At 40.8% G+C, this 26,031-nt stretch overlaps 3 protein-coding genes across 3 annotated transcripts in view; 1 reads left to right on the forward strand and 2 right to left on the reverse strand.

Annotated features, from left to right (window-relative positions):
• Positions 1 to 6,264: 6,264 nt before the first annotated feature.
• LOC145449216 (uncharacterized) lies at positions 6,265 to 7,789 on the reverse strand. The gene is made up of 4 exons (XM_080327689.1): positions 7,249 to 7,789; positions 7,015 to 7,188; positions 6,578 to 6,800; positions 6,265 to 6,499 (listed from the first exon to the last, which is right to left on the reverse strand). The coding sequence occupies exons 1-4, from the start codon at positions 7,567 to 7,569 to the stop codon at positions 6,396 to 6,398; spliced, it is 822 nt and encodes a 273-aa protein (XP_080183815.1). The 5' UTR covers positions 7,570 to 7,789; the 3' UTR covers positions 6,265 to 6,395.
• A 405-nt stretch (positions 7,790 to 8,194) lies between these two features.
• Positions 8,195 to 14,638, reverse strand: LOC145449215 (endoplasmic reticulum-Golgi intermediate compartment protein 1-like). The gene is made up of 10 exons (XM_080327688.1): positions 14,481 to 14,638; positions 13,345 to 13,406; positions 13,207 to 13,279; positions 13,009 to 13,097; positions 12,821 to 12,945; positions 12,384 to 12,488; positions 10,733 to 10,796; positions 9,839 to 9,939; positions 9,611 to 9,733; positions 8,195 to 8,668 (listed from the first exon to the last, which is right to left on the reverse strand). Exons 1-10 carry the CDS (start codon positions 14,498 to 14,500, stop codon positions 8,561 to 8,563), a joined length of 870 nt encoding a protein of 289 aa, XP_080183814.1. The 5' UTR covers positions 14,501 to 14,638; the 3' UTR covers positions 8,195 to 8,560.
• Positions 14,639 to 20,419: 5,781 nt separating this feature from the next.
• Positions 20,420 to 26,031, forward strand: part of LOC145448165 (organic cation transporter protein-like) — a 41,887-nt gene continuing 36,275 nt past the window's right edge. The window contains exons 1-3 of the mRNA XM_080326507.1: positions 20,420 to 20,868; positions 20,931 to 21,083; positions 22,164 to 22,267. Of these exons, the coding sequence (XP_080182633.1) occupies positions 20,566 to 20,868; positions 20,931 to 21,083; positions 22,164 to 22,267 (560 nt within the window). The 5' untranslated portion in view covers positions 20,420 to 20,565. The remainder of the gene's footprint in view (positions 20,869 to 20,930; positions 21,084 to 22,163; positions 22,268 to 26,031) is intronic.

Genomic DNA, 26,031 nt, shown 5'->3' on the forward strand with positions numbered 1-26,031 from the left:
CTTGAAAATCTGCTCCTTCGAGTTGATCTGAACTAGTGTCGAAACTCCATTCTCACAAAGATAGATGGTGGGGAATGTAATAATAACGCGAAATGCTTCCGATCACACCTTTGGGTATGATCACAACATATATGTCACCAAAATTGAGAAATAGATTTCAATTAACTTATTATACGTCCCTCGTCCAGTCTAGTCATTTCTATCTGGCAGCCCATCTTGAAGTTATTATGGAATAATGGTTATGTATAATGTACATATATTACAGGAGAAAATGGAATTTTGCAAACATATCGAAGTCACCGCGATTGTCTGATTGATCCTACATTCCAATTTTTTTCCACAAACCTTAACAACACACCTCTCAACAGTAGCATGTAGGTATCTGTAGGCTATTGGCAATTTGGTAATTTAAATGAGTTTGCACAGTAGGATGCTTCATCTCAGAAGGCCATTCTGTTGATGTGACTCCTGGAGATTTAGCACTTACGAAGCGAAACTGCCTCGTGATCTCCGTAATTTCAAGAAATACAAATTCAACCATTTTGCAAATTTAGATGTTTCGCGGACCCCCCGCGGACACCCGGTTGAGAACCACTGTCGTAAGGCAACACACGTTTCGTATACCCGAAATCTACACGATACAGATATTGCGAGCAGCGGTTACGAATAACCATACAGAGCAGCTGTGTAGTTTACATATACGACTAATACTAGCGACCGTTGAGTTGTAATGATTTGATATTTTATTTGGAAAGTAAATGGTGTGAACCTCCGAAAGGTTCAGGTTCGTGTGAACGCGAACCTTTTTGAAAGGTTCTGTGTGAACGCGAATACGTGAACCTATGACGTCACGTGACGTCATATTGCATAGTTACGACTAGGGTTGGATTATCCGGATAACGGTTAACCGGTTAACCAGTTAACCACAGGTGTTTTTAGTATCCGATATCCGGATATAAATCTGCCGGTTAACCGGATAAAATAGTATCGTTAATAATGTGTTTTAAACTTTTAGGAAGCTTCAATAAGTCGTATTATCAGTGTTTCGCGCGGCCAATTAGCGAGAAGCGTGTCGACAATTAGCGGGGTACGTCAATGCACTGTGTAACGCGACGCAATCTCCCGCTGAGAAGATCGCCAAATTAGGTCATTGATTGCCGCGAACTCGGCTATCGTTGTTGGCCTGGTTTTTCGAGTCTTCAACAAGCCTATAGTTCCGCTGGCAGAATCACATCTGCAATATGGTCTGTGGACATTACACCATCACTGGCCTACATAATCGCATCTGCATTGGCTTGGTGCTCACGATATTTCGCTGGCCTGCGTAATCGCATCTGCAATAGGCATGGTGCGAACGATATAATCGCTGGCGTAACCATAGTCTCGGGGCTGGCATGCGTTGGCTCCTATCTCTTGGTGGCTTGGAGACAATATGCCGCTGAGAATATTATGATCAGCGATTGTGATTAATGAGTTACATTGCGAAACTGAATGACATCGAATGTTCGCATTCCGGAAACATGTTCGTGCGTGCAAGCGTAATTGATTTCCGCTGATACTAAATTCGAAAAAAAATCGAAACCACCTCCTTTTATTTAAAACACCCCTCTTATTTTTCGGCTGGCTACGGGCCTGATCATGTGAATTTCTCATGGAGGAATTAGAGCGAGCTATCATGTCGGCCTCAATTCCGGTATCAGCTACTCGTCCTTGCAGTACTGGACACCTAAACAGAAGAATGGGCAAAAAGGAAGCGCTGCCTACTATATTCAGCCTTGCTTAGCCTACTATAATTCAGCCCATTTTGTGGAAGCAGAAAGAGCATTTAATACGTGTGGACTCTTTGTTACAAAACTCCGGTCCCGGCTGCAGGATGCCACTATTGATGCGGTGTGCTTTATAAGGAGGGAGCTGCAATTACACTGTGTAATGATTTTGCGATCCACTTTTCATGCAGACCTCGTGACATCGATTATCTCACTTAGGATTCACTATCCGGTTAACCGGTTAGCTAAATTCCAAATATACGGATATATCCGTTATCCGGATAGTGAAAATTATTGATATCCGAACTAACCCTAGTTACGACCCTAGATTTAAGTGAAGTGATATAGTAATGTACTGTCCACGATACCTAGCGACGATACAGGCCACTAGGGATGGCGTGAACCTCTGAAAGGTTCAGGTTCGTGTGAACTCGAACCTTTTTGAAAGGGTCTGTGTGAACGCGAACGTGAACCTCATGACGTCACGTGACGTCACATTGCCAATTCCAATCCTATCTTTCAATGAAGTGATAGCCTAATTAGCCTGTATCAATGTGACACAGTGTGTACCCTGTACGGTGTACAGGGTAAGGGTACACCGTACACGATAACTAGCGACGACTCGGCCACATAATAGCACCATAGTGTCCTATATGGTGTCGACACAGCCAAATCTCACGCCTCAGTGAAATTGTATCACGTCACAATTTCCATTTGGCTACAGGCAATTTGACGGTCATTTTTGACCGGCTTGACGAGCATTAAATTTGGTAAAACGGGTATCAATCGAAAGCTGACTCTGCACTGATTACGAAAATATAAATTTTATTCCGCTCGTGTCCCTGGAACTCCCACAATCAGCCTCGAATTTTTCATTGTTATGGAGATTGACATTGTGACGCAACAATGGTTTCTGGCTCTTTTTCTCTTGAGCTACTCTCTCGATTCGCCAGACAGCATTGTTACGTCCTCAGCTACTCTCTCGTTTAGCCAGACAGCATTGAGGACTTACCAGGTAATACAAGCTTACGCCTTTACGGTCTAGGTCAGACCAGACATTGTATTCAGCATCTGAATATTACTACATTGATATTGAGCAGAGTGTAAAACGGGTTTTTATACTTGTTGCCGATATAACCCCATTAACAAGTTATACAGTAGTAGCCAACACCTCTATCGCATGGATTTGGTTTTAATGATACAGTAAAAATATGAAGTAAAGATTGACCCCGTACGCGTGCTAGATTTTTTGCATCATAAAACGATACCAATCTCATCGATGGGTTGAATAAGTATCATTCGCTGACTACGCATTTCACTCGTGATGTTGTGTGATTGCAGGTCAAGCTCACAGCAGACAGTCACTAAATATTCACAAACGGTAAGCTGGATATTTCGAGCAAACTTTTGTAACAAAGCAAGAAAAACTTTTGAGATTGTCAAGGTAATTGCTCGTTTAGTGTTGATTTTTTATGCTGCAAGTGCCATGCATAGAGTGGCCCGCAGTTTAAATGCAATAAATTTGAACAAAAGATGTTATAATGAAGTAAAAATTGTAATATATGAAAAGGTTCACAGTACAGAACCTACCAAGGTTCTGTTGTGAACGCGAACCTCTAAATTTCCGAGGTTCACACACAGAACGCGAACGTGAACCTCACGCTCACACCATCCCTACAGGCCGCATTATGCCACAATGCTGAAGTACATGATGACTTTCTAAACGTCTCCAAATGTATCAATTGGGTCAATCAAAGGATATAATAATCCCATAAAATCAATATCTTCCGTCGGTTTGCCAACAGTTTCGACAAGGACTTGCCATGGGCCTGTAAGCCAGACCGAAAAATGTATTCGGCGTCTGACTATCACTACATTGATATTGAGCAGAGTGCAAACGGGTTTCTTGCTACCGATATTACCCCGTTAGCAATTATACAGTATCCAACACCACAATCGCACGGATTTGGTTTTTACGATACATTAAACATACCAAATCAAGATGGGTCCCGTACGCTTGCTGGATTGTTTACAGCGATATATTCTTTATATCAATTTCATTGATTGATTGAACAAGCATCATTCGCTGGCTACCTACATTCCTACATGTAGCGTATTTCGCTCTTGCTAGTCAAGCTCCCAGCGGAGAGTCCCTAAATATTCATAAAAACGGAAAGCTGGATATTTCGAGAAGACTTTTGTAACAAAGCAAGTAAACTTTTTGAGATTGACATGGTGCATGAATGATGCGAGTTCAGTGTTGATGTTTATGCTGCTAGCGCCATGTATAGAGAGGTTTGAAGTTGAAATGCAAAGAATTTCAACTAAAAATGTTATAATGATGTGGAAAATTGTAATCTATGAAAAAGGTTCGCAGTGCAGAACCCACCAAGGTTTGTTTGTGAATGTGAACCTCGAAATATCTGAGGTTCATACGCAGAACGCGTACGTGCACCTCACGTTCACACCATCCCTACATTTTAAGCATAATCAAACATCAGTTTGAATAATAACGATCTAGTGTCGATATGTTGCATGGCTGAGCACTGAGCAGTGAGCATGATTCCATACTCGGCTACACTGTATGGCGTAAAGACTGTAAACTGTACTCTGTAAAATTAGCTATACATATGAGTGGGAAATGTGTGCATTTATCAGATTTACATCATAGCGTCGGATGTAAATCAGACCAACGCCGTTCTTTCGTAACAAAGTTTGCTTGTTCACGCTCATTCCAATGTTGTAAAGTAGTGCAATAACTGTTGATCCTTATGGCGATGTATCCAAACATTATAGCGTATGGTGCGAATCAGGTTGAGGTTGTTTATAGGGATGGTGTGAACCTCTGAAAGGTTCTGGTTCGTGTGAACGCGAACCTTTTTGAAAGGTTCTGTGTGAACGCGAACGTGAACCTCATGACGTCACGTGACGTCATATTGCTAATTCTAAACCTATCTTTCAATGAAGTGATAGCCTATATTAATGTACACGATACCGAGGGATGACTCGAGCCACATAATGCCACAGTGCTGAAGTATATATTGGCGTTTTAAACGTCGCTAAATGTATCAACCGCGGTAATCAAAGGATATAATGATCCCATAAAATCAATACATTCCGTCGCTTTGCCAACAATTTCGACGAGGATTAACCTGGGAATATATGCTTACGCCTCAATGGTCTTAGCCAGACCAGACAATGTATTATCGGCCTCTGAGTATTGCTACATCATTGCTATTGAACAGAGTGTAAAACGGGTTTCTATACTCGCTACCAATACCGCAAACAACAACAAGTTATAGAACAGTAGCCAACACCTTAATCGCACGGATTTGGTTTAAATGAAACAGTGAAGATATGAAGTCAAGATTGGCCCCGTACGTCTGTTACATTTTTTACATCAGAAAACGATATCAATGTCATTGATTGTTTAATAAGCATCATTCGCTGATTACGTATTTCGCTCGTGATGTTGTGTGATTGCGGGTCAAGCTCACAGCAGAGAGTCACTAAATATTCACAAACGGAAAGCTGGATATTTCGAGCAAATTTTTGTAACAAAGCAAGTAAAACTTTTAAGATTGTTACGGTGCATGCTCGTTTAGTGTTGATTTGTTATGCTGCCAGCGCCATGCATAGCTTGGCCCACCGTTGAAATGCAATAAATATGAATCAAAGATCTTATAATGAAATGAAATTTACAATTGACCAAAAAAGGTTCACAGTGCAGAACCTACCAAGGTTCTGTTGTGAACGCGAACCTCTAAATTTCCGAGGTTCACACACAGAACGCGAACGTGAACCTCACGTTCACACCATCCCTAGTTGTTTATTGTACGTATTTTGACGTTTATCGTCTATTCATGGTCAGTTGGTCATTTGTGCCGTTTTTTTTTCTCCTCCATGCTATCCGTGATTGCTGAGCGCCTAGCAGGATAGCTGCGGATACCATTTTTCGAGTCTTTGGTATGACCCGGCCGGGGATCGAACCCACGACCTACCGCTCGAGAAGCCGGACGCATAACCATTACACTATCTCGCTCGGCATGGCTTTTCGTACGACACCGCATACGCAGTTGGGTCAGCGATGTGGAGCCCAGAGAAACATGGCAGAGCCGAGACTCGAACCAACAACCATTGGTGTCGTGACGGCGCACTGCGCCAGTCGCCTCCCCTGCAAATCAGGTAAACGACACTATATAGTATAGGCCCACTGCATACTAGACAGTCTTCATCTAAAAAAAAAAAATGAAAAATCTGAAAAAGCGTCGTCGTTTTGCAGAAATGTGGGTTAGAATTGGGATATCATTGAAAGATTTAGGGGTCCGTAATCTCGAAAATTTTCTGTTAGGGGACCGTAATTTAAAATTTGGCAACCACTGTCGTATAAAAAGGTGACCTCATCCTATCCTGTCTATTGCACGGCGAAGGCTCTGCTGTCAGTGATTGGTGATTGCTACACATTTCTTGGTGCTATAAATCAGAGCGAGAAGCCAGATTGCAACATAAACAGTATTTTTACAGTTACATGGAACAAAACCGATAAAATTTTCCCGTTTTCATTGCACACCGATTTGAAAATTCCTGTAAAAATTCTCCTGCTCCGTACAACAATTGTCGTTCCCATCTTCAATTATATAGCATATGCGTTGCCTTCGTGATTGTGATATTCTCTTTCGGCGACATATCATCCGCAACTTTCGACTGCTGGATTTTATTGATGACGTCCATACCTTAACAAGTGATGGTGTGGCAGTAAGTTAGAAAAGTGTAGGGCTGTGCAATCAGAGCATCATCATCAGAGCACATACCATCCATAACGTATCCGAAGGCGACGTTAACCTTATCGTAACTTGGTACTTCGTGAGTCGTTACGTAAAATATTGAAGTCTTGTTGCTCTTTCGGTTGTTTTCCAAGCTCAGCATTCCGAGAAATCCCGGTCCTGTATGCCGAACCGACAGGTTTTCCTTCTCGAAAGGCTGACCCAACGCACTCTTCCCGCCGCTACCGTCTCCCTCGGTAATATCGCCACCCTGTTGAATGTTTAGCAGTAATCGCATATCAGTAAAGAAGCGAAAAATGGTGGGTTTTGTTATAGTGAGGTTATTTTACACTAATACAAAACAGAGTCATCCAAGAATAACCTCGCAAATTAATGCCCGCATTCGTTTAGATTTGCACGTTTGCAGGTGACATAGACCTGTCGCAACAAAGTACAGCCGCACAATCAGAATAAGACGAACCCACCATAATTGCGTGCATCGGAAGAATCATGTGGATCCTTGATCCTTTGTATCCAAAGCCTTTCTCATGAGTTGACAGCATAATGAAATTTTTCGTCGTTAGAGGGCACGTCGATCCAAATAGTCCGAATTCAACGGCACCCAAGTCTTTTCCATTTTGAGTGAACTTGAACCTGATCTATTGTTTATAAAATAGATTAGTAGGTGCACTAAATGAAACTGGGACCCATCAACTGACCACATCTGTAATCGGCGGAAGATCTTTGAACGGGTCCGTACTCTCTACCGCAAAATATAGCGTTGACAGCATTAACGACACCACCAGAACCACCGCTAATAAGATCGAATGTTTTTCCAATTCTCCAGCTATATCTGCTTTCAGGTCATCCCAGTACCTTTGCGAAGCGGACTTTGTGACTTTTGGCTCCCTATTGGTTATTACTCGTTTCGAGGCATTCCCTTTTTTATTCGATTTTTGTTTCTTTGCCGACTTTCTTGCCTTCAGGTGCTCATTTTTACGACTCTCCTGGCGGTGACTTGCAGAGTCTTTTCCTTCCATCGTGCTCCTCCACCGCGAAATCGCCCATCCACTGTGGCGTTTCAAATCAACTAGCTGCACAGCTGGCACTACATACCTTACCAACGTCAACAAATCCTTACCAGCATCGCCACGTAAAACAACAGCCCAGTACACGTCGGCAGCATTCTACTCGTGCGAGTGCATTGCGGCACTTGGTAATACATGTATATGATGGCTATTGCACTACCAAACTATATGTTGATATTGCTGTGATACTTATCAGTTATAGAACGCTAAGAAAGCTGTAGTATAATATTGGTTGTTCATTACCAGTCCGTAGATGCCACAAATTGATGTCTGTACCAAGTAGGCATACCGTTGGGAATATGCATATTTCTCATGAAAATCGAATGTAACGTTCGACAGCTTTCCCCTGTTGCCCGACTAACGTTCAGTCAGCACATACTTATTACAGAATCTAGGATCACGCATGATGCTGCAGCTTGCTCATGCAGCTTTGTATACTCAACCGCCTGCAAGTTGCGGCCTAACAGGACAACCCTAACCTATTCTCTGCATCATAAATACCACACCCGCCAACTGCAGTTCCACTAAACATCCACATATGACGCAAGTGCTACCAATGACGAGCTCCGACGCAAAATAAATAGTAAATATATATTTGGGAGCCAAACACGCAGCTCCAAACTGCATCGTCATATATCAGCCATCGGATATAAAGTAATCTCATCAAGAATTGCTACATCGCAAACTACAAAGTCATGAGACACTGCATTTTTAAAAACATAAACAACCTCAAATGTCCAGGGTAAGCGGCAGAGATGATCTGGTAAAACAAGGAAATCAGATACCGGAAGAGCGCACAGATAGTGTGTATGTCAGATGGTAGTTCAAAATGAAAAAATAAAAAAAGACAAGCTAATGACATAGCAATAGTCTCAGCTCGCCCGTATAGCCTAGGGTTCATTTCATAAGATACGAGAACCTCACGAGATAAACTCGTATTTCATCAAGACAGCTTTCCCATTGAGAATTTCTTGTACATCTCAGTGGCGGAGAATATAAAAGAGTCCACGATGCCGGCGACAGTAAACGTACCCCCGATGATCGCACATACCTGAAACAGTACGCAAACGATATTGGCGAAAGATACTGTCGATTAACTTGACTACCACAGGCGCGTTGTGGGCAAGCATTTCAATTATTCTTATTTCAAACGAGCTGACGTCTTGGAACATCATAAGGTAGCGAAGTTGTGACACTATTAAAAACCACGCCTGTGGCAACAAGGCCGATGAATATCGATATCGCATTTCTGTACAGTACTTGTACAATGTACCGTACATTGTTAATGGAGCAAGCAAATAATCAGCAAGCAATACAATGCCATACGCGCAGCAGAGTGACAATCATGATACGTGCTTGGCGAGTAATTCAAAGCAAAATAATCACACAAAGCCTGCCGGTGTTTTACAGCAAACTACTGCTTTTTTAGACTATTTCGTCTTTCTCTTCGTTTTTAAGCACCACTACTTACTTTATTCGCTTTTCATTTTGAAAAATAGGAAGTAGTTATGTGATAAGCTTCCATTGCATTTATGAGTGTCGAGGGAACAGCGCGAAATGGCCACTGTAACTGAATATACTTCTTAAAATCGCGCCTATGAGTACATTGAGTAGTGTCATTCGTCATTTTGTGCAGTATGAAAAGATATATCCTGCAATTTCTAAAGCAGCTACCACTGATTAACTGCTAAAAGTCTACGACACAATATCAAATCTACGTTATTCAACTAAACACTTCAATCTACTTCCTCTTGAAGAAGTTTTGACATCTCTTGGAAATTCCAACTTCTACTTGGTGAGCATAAATTCACATTACTTCTACTTCAGTAACAGTACCGGCTACCTTTGACTACCTCTGCATACTTATTTCATTGATCTATTTCTTGCACAATCACAGAAATGAATCCATCTCTTTTTCTCTCCAACTTAGAATCGGAACGACAACAGCTTTCTGCCTATCTAGACACTAAATATGCCAAACACCAGTTCTTACCATCGTTATAAAATGATAGAAGGGTTGGCGTCGCTCTTTATAGCTTACAGTGATCGGCATGAGCTCGTACTTGAACCATATCGCGGGCATCATCCTATGTCCGTGACCGTAAGCCATATAATTCTAGGAAGAAAAATATCACCTTTTAGTATCAGCTCAACATCAAATTGGAGACGACCAACACTCTTCTTTGCAACTGAATCAGAGGCAAGCACGAGAAATCCCTACCTTGTACGCAGACGTGTACTGGTAAGCGTACTGCATGCGGCCTCCCAAGTTTTCGTAGACGGTTGGCACGATTTTCATGATGTAGTCATGAGATGACAAGGCTGCAATGAACGGCGATAGTGAAAAATTTCATGACTTAACAGCTCAAAATCGACAGCCAATCTATTTTCTGTGACCGTTTATGATCGATGGTGGACCACTGGTCGGTCACACCCAGATTTGTGGAACGCAAACAAAAAATCCGAATAAAGTCGATCCGATGAAAATCTAGAACAGGGGCAAAAAAATGGAAGTTAAAGTAGTATACATGCCAAACTACTTGAGTAAGTGGATAAAACCTACTCGAACACTACAGAACAGTGAAAAGCTAAGGATACTGATGACTTTTACTCTTTAGGGATGCGATAAAGATGTGTAGCGCTTGATACGGTGGCGATGAGAACCACGGGATTAGAATATTCCAGCCAGTAACGGCCTCACAAATATTCTGTGGGGAAAAAATCAACCTATAATTGAATAATACATTCATATTGAGACTCCAATTTTGGTGATACAGCTATCAATGTACAAAGTTATTTTGAATGCTATACTAGTTGCTGACGAATGTCAGTCAAAATACTCAAGTTTATTTTAAAATGAATACATTATTTAATTGCGCAGTGAAGTTCTGTACCTTCAAGGGTATCTTCTAGCTACGCATTTTACTTTACTTTAGTTTTTCCAACTACCACCGTCAAGTCAAGAATATTGTGTCCGTTCAATTGAATGCACTAGAGTGAAAATTTTGGGCGGATAAGCGTAAGATCAAATATTACTCGTTTAACGAAAAGTAAATGAATGCATGATCGGTGAAAATAGACTCTATAATCAGGTTAAATCTCATTTTGAACTTGCCGTGCTGGTTCAAGTTGTTCTTCCCATTTAACGAGGTAAACGCGCGCGATTTGCTGCTGACGGTCTGTAACACAACGTACTATTGTCACACATCAATTCCTTAAATCTAACGACACATATGTGACTGAGAATCATGGACGAGGCGATAGGCAGATATATACGAGGGTGGTTAATTACAAGAGTACCGTAGGTTATTTGACATGCAGGTGTCGAAATTTCGAAAATTCGAAATTTCATGCTGGTGACGTCATATTTTGTGATACGATTGTTGATATACAATGTTCTTTCCAATTCTCTACTAGTTGCTGACGATTACCCCTGACGAGTGTCAGCCGAAAATATTCGGGTTCATTTCAATATGAATATACTATTTAATGATCATATTCTGCAAACAAAGAGCAGGTATATTGGGTGACAGCTCGACCGAGTGACTGGTCAGTAACAAACTAAAAACCCTAACCTAACCCCCATCAGTTCAATGGTAACATGAATTTATGAACACAATGCAAGTACAACAGACACTGAGTTGACCCAATATTACTTAAATCAGTGGTTCCCAACCTTTTTTCGGTGTCAGGGCCAAATTTCGAATTTCAGAGTACGGTCGGGGTCGCACGAATACCAGGGCAATGAAACGGACCCAAAATAGGCATCCAAATATGAAAATATGCATTGTTCCGATCAATCGCTTGACGCCATTGGCCATTGTTGTGATAATTGTAATTGTGTTGCTGCGCTCCAATTGTTCAGAACAATCGACCTTTGGTGGCTATTTCGGAGTAGTTTTATTGCCTATCAAATTATTGGGACGCTTCGGTCCTGAGCCTTAGGACAACCAATTATGCTGCCTTCAGGGCGGTTTAGTAAGTCACCTTTGATCGCCTATAGACGCACGAAGCGCGAATATTTTCTACAATTCCTGATTGAATCGGTCAATATGATCGGGAGTTGCATTTATATTGCCATGAATTTTCATCCACTATCTGCTCACGTTATCAGTTTTACAGGTAGAGCCGAGGGAGGTGTGTTTGAAAAGTTAGGGCTCCTCAATAATAATTAAACATCTTTGGGCGTATACTGGTTGCCAGGAACGAAACAGCACTTCGTCACCCCCCCCCCCCCAAAAAAAATGAACTTTGGTCTTGGGCTCCCATAGGGTGATAAACCTACTCCTGTCACCTTGTTCGCTTTTGCCACGAAACTAGTTGTACTGCTTAGTGAGCCAGCTAGAAGCGCGAACATTTTCGATTATTCATGATAAAATAGGTCAATATGATGGGGAATCGCATATATATTCCTATCAATTTGTTGTCCTGTCTGCTCACATTGGGGGTTTGGCGTGTCGCAGTTATGGTCCTGTCTTTACCTATATCTATACTATAGCTACTGCTCGTTCAACTGGAAAGTTATGGCACATTGCATTGAAACAACAGTGACGTAACGATAACAGTCTACTCATGACTTTCCTGCAATATTAATTAAAATCTCAAGACTCCAAGCCAAGCAAGGGTACTTCATAAATATAAATTTTGTTTTTGTCATAACTCGATTTCTTAATATTTTTGGAAGCCGCAAGAAGGCTACCTGGGGGCCGCGGTTGGGAATCACCGATTTAGATAAATATTTCGGATGTGGAAGACAGATCACTCACCTCAATTTTCTCCCCGAATCTTAAAGTTCGAATTTCATGCGTCATATCGGGATTTTGCGGTTGACTGGCCGCGCTGTGGGTCGAAACATGGAAATTCCCGGGAACCTAAAATGGATGCGACAGTACATGGAAAACCTTTTAATATAAGCCATAACTATTACATTTGCAATCTAAAACTAGTGGTCTGAAAGTACTCGGCCTGTGAAATGATAGGGACGAAGCCCTTCATAATGCATCTCCGTGACTAACAAAAAATGGCCGATATTAGTGCATTAATATTGATACGAATCTATCCACAACTTGATTATACGTTCGATGGGTGCGAAACAATATAAAAACTGCAAGTAAAAGGAGATACACTGTCGCTGAAAATCATCAAGTTTCTCTAGATGTCCATAGATCAGAGCAGTTAGAAGTACTTGTATAGGTATACGAACCTTATTGAGTTTGAATGAAGACGTGAATAAGCAGCCTTCGCCCCCATTCACAGGTATTTTATCTGTGTTTTCGACAAAACCAACCTCGTGCCTGCCCATTTCATCTTGGATGTCAACGCCAACATCTAAATCGCAAAACAAATGAACATTATCAAGCAGATTGAAGCTTACTAATAAATTCAACTCACATTCGCAACGTAATTTGGGCAGAAATATTTCCAAGAATACGGGGATGGTGTCGCCAGACTCAGGATCGTCGACATACAATTCATTGGACCTTTTAATAAAGAAAAATAATCAAAGAGAGGTAGGTGACACCAAGCAGTCTGGTGAAATGTGACATTATCATGGAATAGACGAGGTACAAGATTGAAAATCATACTTACACTTCAACATCTAGGAAGCTAGCGAGTTCTGATATAAATAAGAAGAACATGAACATACATCCGATGACAGATACTGAAATGTAAAAGATGTGCTTTTAAATTTATGGACAGAATGCCACATGGCGAGATAGGCATTACTTATGGCTCCTGCGGTCGTAGGTTGTGTTAAATCTTTCGGAACTTTCCTATAGATATCCAATCTGAAATTAAAAACATTGGTTTTGAGTTTCAAGCGATGCATAAGATCATAACATGGAAACCATATGTCAGCGGCTTACAACAGGTGAGCATAGCTCACAAAAGCATCCAAGGTGGACTTCATCTCTTTGAAAATTTGTGAAGTTTGTGAAAAGTATAAGTTTGATTTATTTCAATACGAGTTTATTCTTTTGTTCCAGCATCCATTCAGTTCAGTTCCGTTTATTAGCAATTTTTATCGAGTTTGATACTCCACAAAAATGCGATACAATGAAAAAGATAGGAAGGTGTTGAAAGGACTCTCGAGTAGTCTTTGGTATCAGACACCCACCTTCGCCTACGGCGATGTAAAGAGGAGGCATGCACACTGAATGAAAAGTAAAGAAGATAATATAATAACAACTAACAAGTGACAAAAAATGGGGTGGCGTGTCACGGCCACGGCCCACGGGAGGCGAGATCGATAGGTCAGGTCATGGTCCGGTAATCTTGAGAGCGGACAAGTATTTTAGTAGAAATTGCTTGTATTATGACTTGAATGTGGACATGCTCGTAAACTGTCGGATGGCCTTCGGGATACTGTTATACACGTCAGGTTCGGCATATTTATATTTATATTACAAAATTTACTTCACCTCACTGCAAGTTTTTTGACGACCGCTTAATCAGGAGCAAACGTGGGTAACCGAATTTTCAAATACCGTGTCACTGCGACATTAATCATGACAAGCAAACAGACCCGGGAATCGGGAATCACAAAATTTATTGCGCGATGAGTTAAGGTTTGTGGTACAGCATGCACTGTGTGTGTACTCTGTACAGATTTGAAATGGGCTAATGAATGGTTTATTCGCATAAGGGGCGATACACAATGCTTATAAATTCACCAGTAATAAAGTGTGGTCTATTATCGCACACCGCAGTTGTGTATCAATAAGTCGGGGTGATCCTATTTACTTAGCAGCTACGATACCGCCGAACTGCATGACGCGTGGCGCAGTGACACGTATACCACTTGCCAGTAGCTATCCTATCAACTTAAAGATGACTTCGGTTCAAGAAGACTGATTACCCACCTGCGAAAGTCAAACGGCATAATGATCCGTCGCAACAGGTCGCAGCCAAACAGCACTCAGACACCGGTAGACCACGAATATATCAATATCAAAATAGTAACCACTAATCAGCTACAACACGGACCGCTTGTTTTTCTTTCTGGTTTTATATTTGGGTATTACCGCTACTTGTTACGCACCAATGATTGTTAGTAAACGTGGCCAACTGGCCAACGAGACTGACGAATCCGGAGATGATTTGCATTCAGTTCAGTTTAAAAAATTCATCTTATCAATACCCAACAACATTGCGATGCAATGAAAAGATAGGAAGGTGTCCAAACGACTTGAAGTAGTCTTTGGAATCAGACACCAGGCCGCGGCGATGCAAAGAAGAGGCGATGTACATTACATCCTTGCGCAATGCGCATTGTATAGATAGTATTAGAATAGAGACAAAAATGAGATGGCATGTGAAGAAATGCAGGGTCTATAGGGATATGACGTTGTATATTGTTGTCCTTGATGCTGACGATATATCAGATCGTGGTCCGGTAATCTCGAGCGCTGACTAGTATTTTTCCTGTCAAAATCTGTGTGCATTACTATGCAAATACAACCAGGTTTCTACAAATAATATTATTTGGTTCCCTTTGCCAATGATGTATATATATCATTGCCTTTGCTATCACGTCTATTGTCCTACTAAAAAAATCCAACCTCTCAGCTATAGACCAATCTAATCTAATCTAATCTATAACAGACCTGGGCAAAGTGCTACCCGCGAAGACATTCTGTGCGGCCTGCGAAAGTTTTCTTGGAATTCATAACAATAAACCGGCTTTTCGAATGTTGATGCGTGGACTAAAACCATATAGGCTGTATCAATTAAGCAGGATATTCGTTTACTTTGAAGTATGTTTATTGCAATGATATATATACGAAATTGCTGCCCTAATCATTGAGTGTCAACCTTGAGACTTGGCACAGCGTTCGATACTAAAATCAAGACATACCATGTAAAAGTTCATGACGGATCTAGCTAAGGAGCATCGTTAAAATCAATGGAGACCAATACCGGCTTTGCGTGAAATATGTTTGCGATACATGACCGATCAGCACACACTCGACTTTGGAAACGGAATTACTACCCTAAACTTTGAGTAGAAACCCTGAAACTTAGGACAGTGTTAAATACCACCATCACGACATGACATACCAAGTTTCAAGAATTATCATGGTGTGAAACACCATCAAAATCGACCTGTACCAGCAACGGTCGACTCAACGCATATCACGGTATCCGAGTTCAGATATAGATACGATTGTTACATCACACCTTAGGGGCGAGCAAGCATATTTGCCCCGGTTGCTCGGCCATTTTACGAATAGGAGAGAGTAAAGCAACGTTTCCTAATTGTGCGCAGCTTTGAGAGAATAGATAGTGAAAGCTTGTTATGAGCGCTACCGGGGCAAGCCCCGGCTAGGCATTCACAAAGCGAAAACACAGAAGAGAATTCGATTTTCGCGGAGACTTCGCTATGTATGGGCATTTGCAAGCGAAAGCACAAGAAGAACGCGGGTTTCGCTGTGATCTCGATATATATTGAGCGCTGTGCGTCTATAAATGGTTAAATTGTTATTGAACAGAATTTTAGGTGGGGCAATGCCCCAGTTGCCCTATAGGACGAGCCGCCACTGTATATACCATATATATACCATATATATCATTGGTTTATTGATATCTCACGATTATGCTGCCTACTTATCTACCTCTCATTCGTAATCCATATTCAAAATAAAGGCTATGTGGGAAAGTATAAGTACCAATAAAATTCATAAGAAATCACTCTTTCCATGCAGTTTAGCTCAAACCTTATTTGTTGCCATTGTCACATTATGCGGTATGTGTTTCAAGTTGTTACCTAGGCGTTTCCAAATCCCTAATTCGTAAAACAAGTCAATCAGTGCTCGCGATTACTAGGCCTATATGACTCATGATATCTATCACCCATAAACAGGCCGTGTTATTTTGGCATTTCAGGAGCCAGATGCCAAAACTGCCAAAAATAAAAATTTGAAAATTCCAAAAATAAGCAATTTTTGGCATATGCTAAAAATAACCCGGCCTGTCAAATAGTGTATCCCTTCATGGTGTTGTGTTAACAGGACCGCGTTACAAGCGAGAAGAGCGTTTGTGATAGGCAGGTTTCTTAATCTTGGTCCAGCCCACCCATTAAGGGTGAAAGCATGGTGTCCTAAATGGTGTGGGCACAGCGAGATTCAACGGCTGACTGCATTTGGTTTACGTCATACTTTCCATTTGTCCAAAGGCAATTTGACGACCATTTTTCACCGGCTTGTCGAGCGCTAAATTTGATAAAACGGGTATCAATGAGAAGCTGCCGCAGTACTGATTATTAAAATATAAATTATATTCTACTCACGGAACTGGAACCCCCAAAATCAACCACGATTTTTGCATTGTGATCGAGTTGAACATTGTGACGCAACAAACTGTCTGGCTATTTCTGAGCTGCATAGTCTCGTGTTTGCCACACAGTCTTGTTGCGTCAATGTTCTTAAGCTAACCTTCCCATCAGGACTCTTCCCTGATAGTTGGTAATATTAAAGCCACCTGAAGTGACAAAAGTCCTCCGAATATATATCGGTAGACTGAAGGAGAAATGATAGTCGGGCTACTAAATAGAATGTGTTGAGAGACAACTGACAACACAGGAAACTCCTGAAAAAGGATCGGGAAGAAAATTCTTTCCGCGATGAGATCGATGGCACTGTCGAAGTGATCTCTTTTCGTGATGCAATGGTAGCCGGTTCGGCCCTCCAAAGATTTTGAAGCTCTGAAACCCTTTTGTGGATGACTGGCAACATTCTTTCCCTCAGCGGCTACTGTTGAAGCCGATATTTCCCAGATTCGCTGGGTGAGAGATAAATTTAGGAGAAACTTAGCTGACCTGAGTTTGGAAACACTGTTACAGTGCAAACGATTCAAGTCTATTCAACAGCTGTAACAACAGCTGTTGAGCGTGTTGGTTAGGCTTTTTTTGCTTATTGGCACCGATTCCGATGGATAGCCTACTGCACATTTTGTGGTTTCGTTTGATAATATTAACCTATGAAATCGTTAGGTTTTTTCTTTGTTTGTCGGCACTGATTATACGTGGATGCTGCACATTTTGTGGTGTCTTTTGACAAACTAGCCCAAATAGAGCGTTTTTGTGACTAATTTGAAGTTGAAACTATCTATTTAGAGGACGATGCCAAAACTGCCAAAAATAAAAATCGAAAAATGCCAAAAATAAGTTATTTTTGGCAGTTTTGGCATAGCAAATGTAACACGGCCTGCCCATAAAGGATGAACGAGCATGTCAAAAAGAAAAACCAGAAAGCTGAAATTCAAAGAAGGTTTCGAGCAACAAATATTTGTATACTGGAGTTAGGGGTAAACCCGTCCTTCTAGTTTTTGTCGACATGACAGGAGGCACAAACAGTTCGCGCCCTAACTGCATTGACAACAGTATCAGAATAAATAGTTTGAAATTATAATGATGTCGTCGCCGAGACAGCGCTTGGTTTGGGTAGATTTGGAAATGACAGGTCTGGACATAAACCGGGATGAAACCATCGAGATCCCGTGTATCGTCATGGACCAGGATTAGAACGTGGATAGCTGAGGGACCCAATTTGATTATGACAAACACACGAAACACTCGTCGGTCAAGGGAGGGCGAATTTCGAAAAAACTACAAGCTTTGCTGCTTAATATCAAGGCACAAGGACACCAAGGACAAGTACACTGCTCAGAAGGCAGCGCCCAGCGCCCAAGACATTTCTTCTCTGGTGTCTGTAATTTCGACATGTCAGTAAATAATGGGTGTCACTCTCTTCTTGGCATACTTGTGGACCGAACATTAAACATCTAAATCCATTCGCCTGCCGCACTATATAAAATTGGGGTTATAAACCAAAACGCAATGTTGGTATTTGATTAAATAGTGAAGATGGGGAAATTGGATACATTTTATTTAAAACCAACCAACCATTGATTTGAGGATGTGGTACAAGCTTCAGAAACATTGGCGAGATTCCATAAGCTACTGGTCAACCTCAATATAAGCAATTATCAAAACTTAGGGATGAAAGTCGGTTGTCCCGATTCTTAGAACAGGATGGAGATTTGAATCTGTGAGCAGTGATCTAGTGTTTATATAGATTTGCTGATTCTACTTTTGGTTCAACCCAGGACACGCAATACTAACAGCGTCATAACCATGTTAGCTTCAATATGCTATATATAGATTTTATAAATATAAATACTTCCGTACATACAGAGAACGAATCTATACCTAGCACACGCGCGAATCTGTTTTTCCAGCACTAAAGTAATAAACTTGCTGGAGTGGCTATGTAAAATTATACTAGTGATCCGAAAGACATTCTCATTTTGATTTTCTGTGATGTTTAGAAATTGAAACCGTATAAAATGCGTGGGCGTGGGCACCAGCAATGAAATAAAAAGACACTAGTCAGAATCTAACTTATAATTATCATAGTGAAATATAATGAAAAAAAGTTTAATCGAGTACCTGCATAAATTAGATTTTTACGCATTTTTTAAAAATATTTTAAATACGATTGTTGCGCGTTTCCGTAGTTTACCCACCCCTGACTTAGACAGATACCTTTACAAGCCGAACTCGAAGTGTACAGGAACCTATCGCCGGGCTCAATTAATCACATCATAACACCACAGCCACATAAAAATCGCGCCCATAATTATCATGCAGGATGTGACGTGCATGCGTATACGCCTGCTCGTCTTGTCGACCAGCACGGCAGTCTGCGAGGGCCTCAATTTCACACTCGGCGCGAATGCCTTCTACTCAGACGTGAGTTCTTTTGAAACTGGCGGTCCTACGAAATTGACTGGTTGCCGTTGCATCCTTTCTGAAATGATGTCGGATGTCCGCACCTCTAAAGCGATTAACCATCAAACTTAGTAAGAGATGGCTGTTCCTTCGATAGCCAGCGTCTCGCCTTAACCTGATCAGTTGTCTGGTCAGACATATACACGGGTGTATACTGTATAATTGTCAATGCCATCTCATTCGAATGGACCGCGACTGCTGAAGTTACCACTTACGAGAGACGGGCCTGGTAGGTTAGGAATATATTAGCTTATTTGGACTAAGTGATTTCCTGCACTGATATAAGCCATCCACATAATTTGCCCATTTGGGATTTGGTGAGTAGTACTATATTCAAATAATAAAATATCCTCGCTTTGACACACATGTACGTTCGAATCATGTTTATCGCAGCATGTAGGCAACTCCAAATTCACCATAATCCAATATCAATTGAATAGTATATTCACATTGAAATGAAACTCGAATCTGTTCGGCTGACACTCGTCAGGGGAATCCTCTGCAACTATAGTAGAGAATTGGAAAGAACATTGTATATCAACAATCGAAGCATGGAATTTCGAATTTTAGGAGAGCATTCGATGTCGATTTTCGGCGTCGAGCATGACTCTCGACTTGGAGCTGGTGCATATACTTGGTGACGGCTCTGGTGCCTTCAGACACAGCGTCCTTGACCAGTACCCCGGGCAACCAAACCCTGACGCTGGTCTGAATCTGCACTCGCTGCGATCCTCTCGAAGACCCATATCAAAAGCTTGAATGCTGGCGAGGTGGCTTGAAGACTTTCCCTCGTTTAAAACATTGTATAATCATTGTGTTACACGGAGCTCAATTATTAACGAACACAGCATACAAGTCCCACTTCTGCGGGAATTTCGAAGTTAGGGGATCTCGTTTTCATTCCCTTCAAATATATTCGTAATGATGTATGAAGTAACCATATATAAGTGTGGTGCACCAGAGACGTATGTCTATATTGTCTATTGAACAAAATTCTAAAGTGCTGACGCAATTATGTGTGCAGTAGCCTACTAAACTTTGCCTCGGGTATATTGTGGTGTGCGTGCGACTTATTGCTATAGCAGTATAGATTCGAATAACATCTCCAGAGATACAGGTTATAACTATCTACCTGGTTTATTTATGACGTGAAACTTATGAGAGGGATGGAGGAGCAAGTACCACTGAAAAGCACCGGTGAGTCGAGTGAGACGAAGAACGTTACTTACGACTTTGATAAAATTCTGGAATACATTGGAAACATGGGAAGGTATCAGGCACTCCTAGCAGTGTTTACAGTTTACCTGAGCATCCCAGTGGGAATGCATGAGGTCGGAGCCGTATTTTTATTAGGAGTTCCGCAGCATAGATGTCATTTACCAGGTTTGGATGGTAATCCAGCTTCCGCAAACTGTTCAGATCAATATTTACTCAATATATCAACCCCACCGATCGCCAACGTTAGTATGTGTTACCGGTGTGGGTCAACTCTCTGCTGTGACCACTCAATGTTCGAAAACAGGGCTACAATGGCTGCAAAATGTTTGATCGCAACTATTCGACATGCTGCGATGAAGCATTGCATTGTTCGGATCTCCCGTCAAATGTATCACTGATTTCTTGCGAATCTTACGTTTACGAATCGGATGTCTTTGGAAACACCATTGTAACAGAGGTGAGAATCTACTATAAGCCGAATCAGTGGAATTCACAATATAGTCGATTCCGCCCAATTCAAATAGTTTAGTTCCGCGCTCACTTTTGACCGAATTAGGCAGAGTCTGTCCGAAAAATTAATTGTTTGCTTCATGGTCTTGCGTAAAGTAGCCTACAGAACGCATTCAGAATACGGTACTCCGTCGTAATAAATTAATTGCACTGCACTATACTGCAGTAATTGGCACATGTCACATAAAAGGCACGTTAGTTATACCTCCAGGTCAGTTGTATAATACAACTTGTATTATGCAGTATTTCGATACCAAACCATTCAACAAAATTCTGTATACTGTATTACTGGGTAACACACACAGATAGAGTTCAAATAGTACTTGATATGCCTACCAACGAAACTATAACTGCCGAACTGGCAAGGAAGCGTCTTACTTTCTTGATCGTTCACTTTAGTGAGGAATTTCGCTTTTTCTGCTAAATTTTCAGTACCAATCTGTTCTATAATACAATTCACGCAATTGTACTCCAATATAAGCGACTATGAAGCTGCTGACGACCTTGTATGAGCTCATTCTCGATTGATATACTGCATGTATCATCGTTATTTCACTGTAATCACGCACTTGTGTTGAATCGAACGATCAAAGTACTGTTTATTGTGTCATAACCTAACGAGAGGAATTGTGAGCCTATGTGTCCGATTAGGCGGAGAATTGTTCGAATTGACCGGATTTGACTAATTTCACTATTGTTCCGTGCCTGAGCATCTTGGCCGAATAAAGCTGTTATCCGAGTTATCCAGGCTTCTTTTTATATCGAAAGCTATTACGGATTGTCCAAGCACTTCTTATAGGCATATGCAACCTTCATGTCTAATTCTAATTTGTGAAAGCAAAATTAAATTGACTGCTGATGGCATTTAGAAACATTTGATCAAATATATCGGTATATTTCACTGCGATATTTTTGCATGAATAAGTTTTGTATAACCTGGTTAAACTAAAACTGGCACCGTGTCCATTTGTACTGTCGCTCATGGCATCAACCCAGTAGATCTAAAATCCAAATATGCTCTTCGTAGTGGAACTTGGTATGCGACAGACTGATATTGGGAACCAGTGCAACCGCCGTAATGTATGTGGGAAGCCTCCTGGGAAGCCTAATTGCTGGAAATTTTTCCGACAAGTATGTATATTATCCATGTTAGTGAATGTGCTTTGGAAAAAGGTTGATGTCGTTTGTTTAATAAAATATTTATAGTCATCATAATTTATTTGGTTGTTCTTTTGTAAGATAAATTGTATCATAAATCATGTCACCGGTTAGCAGACTATATTATAGATCAGTTTCGTAACGTTTACAGACTTGCATGAGGAACACTTACGCTAATCTGCGAGCAGGACCGTAACTGCCGCACCCCAAACCCCCAATTGGGGGAGGCGGACCGAGCTCGAAGGGGTCCAAAATTATTTTGTGAATGAACATAAATTATTTTTATGAACATTTATGCCACTTTGGTCAAATTTCTCTCTCTCCAAGTCAGACTTGAGTCAACTTTTACTTATGACTTGACTTGCCTCGAGTCACTTTGCAGAAATGACTTGACTTGACTTGACTCGGAGCAAAATTTAGGAGTCAATTTCCATTCATCTAGTAAACTGTGTCGATTAAATCATTGTATCTTGTTTATGTTTGGATTGTTCGAGATACGCGGGTGCGACTTGTGAGAGCAACCAGTCATTCATTGATTGTAAGTTTCAATGATCTTTTTTGGTGACCGCAGTTATCCCAATTTTATTTCAGAAAGAATTGCAATACATACAAAGGCAAAAGTAAAGTAGAATATATAATATTTTTAAAAAGCTCACTCATACTTTCTCAGCATACACACGCAGAAAAGGGAACAGACACAATAAATATTGTTACATCACAAATAAATTGAACCCAAACAAAGTGATCACAGCTTTCGTTGATAAACTAACAGTATATTAATCTAATAATTATAATTGCAACGTATCTCTGTTTCTTAGACGGCTCAGTGCTTACATTGCGCAGTGCTCACCTTAACCAACCCTCTTGTATGATTTAAATCGAACTAATCTAGTTTATGGGTTTATATTCTCACGGATATGTAGATGGGTAGTGTATTGTACTATATCAATTTGTTTCAACTTCTCGAGGCCTCCTATTCGATCCTATATTTTGGCAGTCGTATTTTATCAGTAGTTCTACGTGTGCGTGAGCGATACAGTGCCTTTTTGTGTGTATATTTAACTATTCGTTATTTTCTACAGCTAAATTGCCAAATCAATCTGTCTTTCGCATAACTAGCAAAATGTAATGACTTTGAATCATCATTCTTACTTCGAAAATTCCCTTTGACTGTAATTGTAACTTGACTCTGACTTGACTTGACTCGTGTCACCTCCGAAAAACGAGTGACTTGACTTGACTTGACTCGAGTCATCTTCGAAAATCGATTGACTTGACTTGACTCGAGTCAAAATGCCCAATAACTCGAGATGACTCGTGACTTGAAGGTAGTGACTTTATCCCAACACTGGTTTGAGGTCGTTGTTGTTGAGAATGATTTGATTGGCGATTTTCACCCAATAGTGTTGCTCGGCACTTCCGCGATAATTGTTCATGCATTGGATGTGAGCATTCGTTTACAGAGTCAAATCTATGACATCCTTGAAGAGCCGAGGGTCTGTCAGTAGAGCGTCCAATTTCATCCTCAAACCTACCTAAAACTGACCATAATCGTGCACGATTCACCATGAAAAAGATTATAACTGTAACGGTACCATCCACTCCCACAACCACATTATAAACGACCAATTATCTAATGAAACGTAACAACATAACATGCCAATCGATAACGAAACGAAACAGCATAACAAAGAAATGGATTAAAAATTCTAACACTAATCAGATGCGAGAATAGGATGAATTTGCGAAATTTTGAAATCTTCGCCGGTAATCTTCCATGACTTGTAAGATACGGACTTAATGTTTTTGTCGTCTATGGTATGTGCATCACATAGCATGGTCGGTATCTAATTTTATCATAGGTGCTGCTGCATCGTCTCTGTGCGAGTGGAGCGAACACTTACGGTTATATGCTTTTACATATCATCGGTTATTTAACTTTTCAGACCACGACCCAAATCTGAGCTGTATTTGAGATCTTGCGACCTAATCCCCACACATCCAAATGAATGGATTTATGTTGTTAGTATACGCTACGTTTTTACGGTCGTGTACTTTAAATAGATAAGGGGCATATGCATATGCATGCAGTTGTACGCAGCGCAGCTCCATGAAACACGATTCATTACACAGAAGTCAACTGTTCAGTGATGTTGATGTCATATGAAATTTATCTTAGGTAATAGTATTTAGTCGCATTTCTTCGTGGGGTGAGATTTCTTCCTTTGTCGGTCGCATTCGTATCGAGGGGCCAGGTCCAGGTCTTCGTGTGTCCCAGTGCGGAAATCGTAGACCCCAAAATACCTGTGTCTAATAGCCCCGCGCATTGCACACCCATAGACTTACTCAAACTAACGGTCAGTCACGGCGTTACGCGATACAAGGAATATATTTTACTTGCTTTTTATTCTTTCAAAATTGCGAATACAGTTATGGTCATTGCTGTAAATTCTGATTACAAATGAGTGCGGCAGTTACGGATCCACTCTTTCCCTCCCTCTACCCTGTCCGAGTATTACCCGCGCAATTTACAGCTTTACAGGGAAACCAATAGTACATAAATCTTATCGTCAGATCAAACCAATCCGTGTAATACAAAGGCCGTACAATTTTCATAATCAAGTCACGTTGTAATCACTTTTCTGCGTATCTCCGCTTATTGGCTAAAGCGCCCATATACAGTGACGTTGGATAAGCGCAAACAATCCACAGGAAATCACGCGAAGCTCGAATAAATTTCGTTTTTTTTTTTCTATAAGATATTTAGCGAATAATACATAGGACTATATATCTTAAATGAGCTCACGTGCAGTCGCGAACCGAATTTATACCCTTGGCGACCCATACTTTAAGAACTCCTGTTTTAAATGGTGAATCGTGCAAAATGATGCTCAGTTTCAGGTAGGTTTGGGGATTTCTAAGGTAGGGTGCTACATGAAAATGACGTCCTGAACTCAATATATTATCCGTAGTGAGGTTTAGCATCAACTCAAACCGTAACAGCTGCATAAACCCTGGTATTTATTGCATTTTAGCATAGGCTCGCTAAAATCGAGGCACTTGAATTATACAGAGGAATCCCCCATTTTCTGCCAATATGCTTTTTCCTCAACATACACACAGGTGCAAGAAATGAGTTGAAGAAAAAAGTAGCTAAAATACGTTTTTAAGGTATGAGGCATATGGGAAACGGACTGAAAGCTACGACATTTTGAACAAATTCTGAACAACCCTAACGGGCGTATTAACTGGTCTACACGATTTTTGCGCCAGGATTCCTTTAGTTCTATTATACTTAATTTGGGCGGGTCGCTGAATACGAATCTGGCGTTATTTTTGCTCCATCCCGACACGCTTGGAAGATAATATCTATGTCGATTTTTACTACTTTTTCGGGGTAGTCAAGTAAATTTATTCTACTTGCAGTACTGACTGAAGTTGATATGTTTTCAGACCACTTCCACTTATCCCTGAAGAGTATTTTAGATAGACTATTTACTTCTGTGATTTGTATTTTGAAAAGTAGAAACTAGTTTAAGGAAAAGAATGCACCACTCTCATGAGTTACATGATCATTTGAACTGCGCGACACAGCTCCTCAATCACGGCAAATGAATATATTTTCGGAGATTCTACCAATGGGTAATGTCATTATAGACATTTTGCGTTAGCCGAGAAGATATATACCTCTCGCTATTTCGTATGAAGCCACCTCCGACCAACTGTTAAAAGTATTC

Source organism: Botryllus schlosseri, chromosome 10 (genome assembly GCF_051294905.1).
Source record: "Botryllus schlosseri isolate E-star chromosome 10, Bs_hap1, whole genome shotgun sequence".
Classification (NCBI taxonomy): domain Eukaryota; kingdom Metazoa; phylum Chordata; class Ascidiacea; order Stolidobranchia; family Styelidae; genus Botryllus; species Botryllus schlosseri.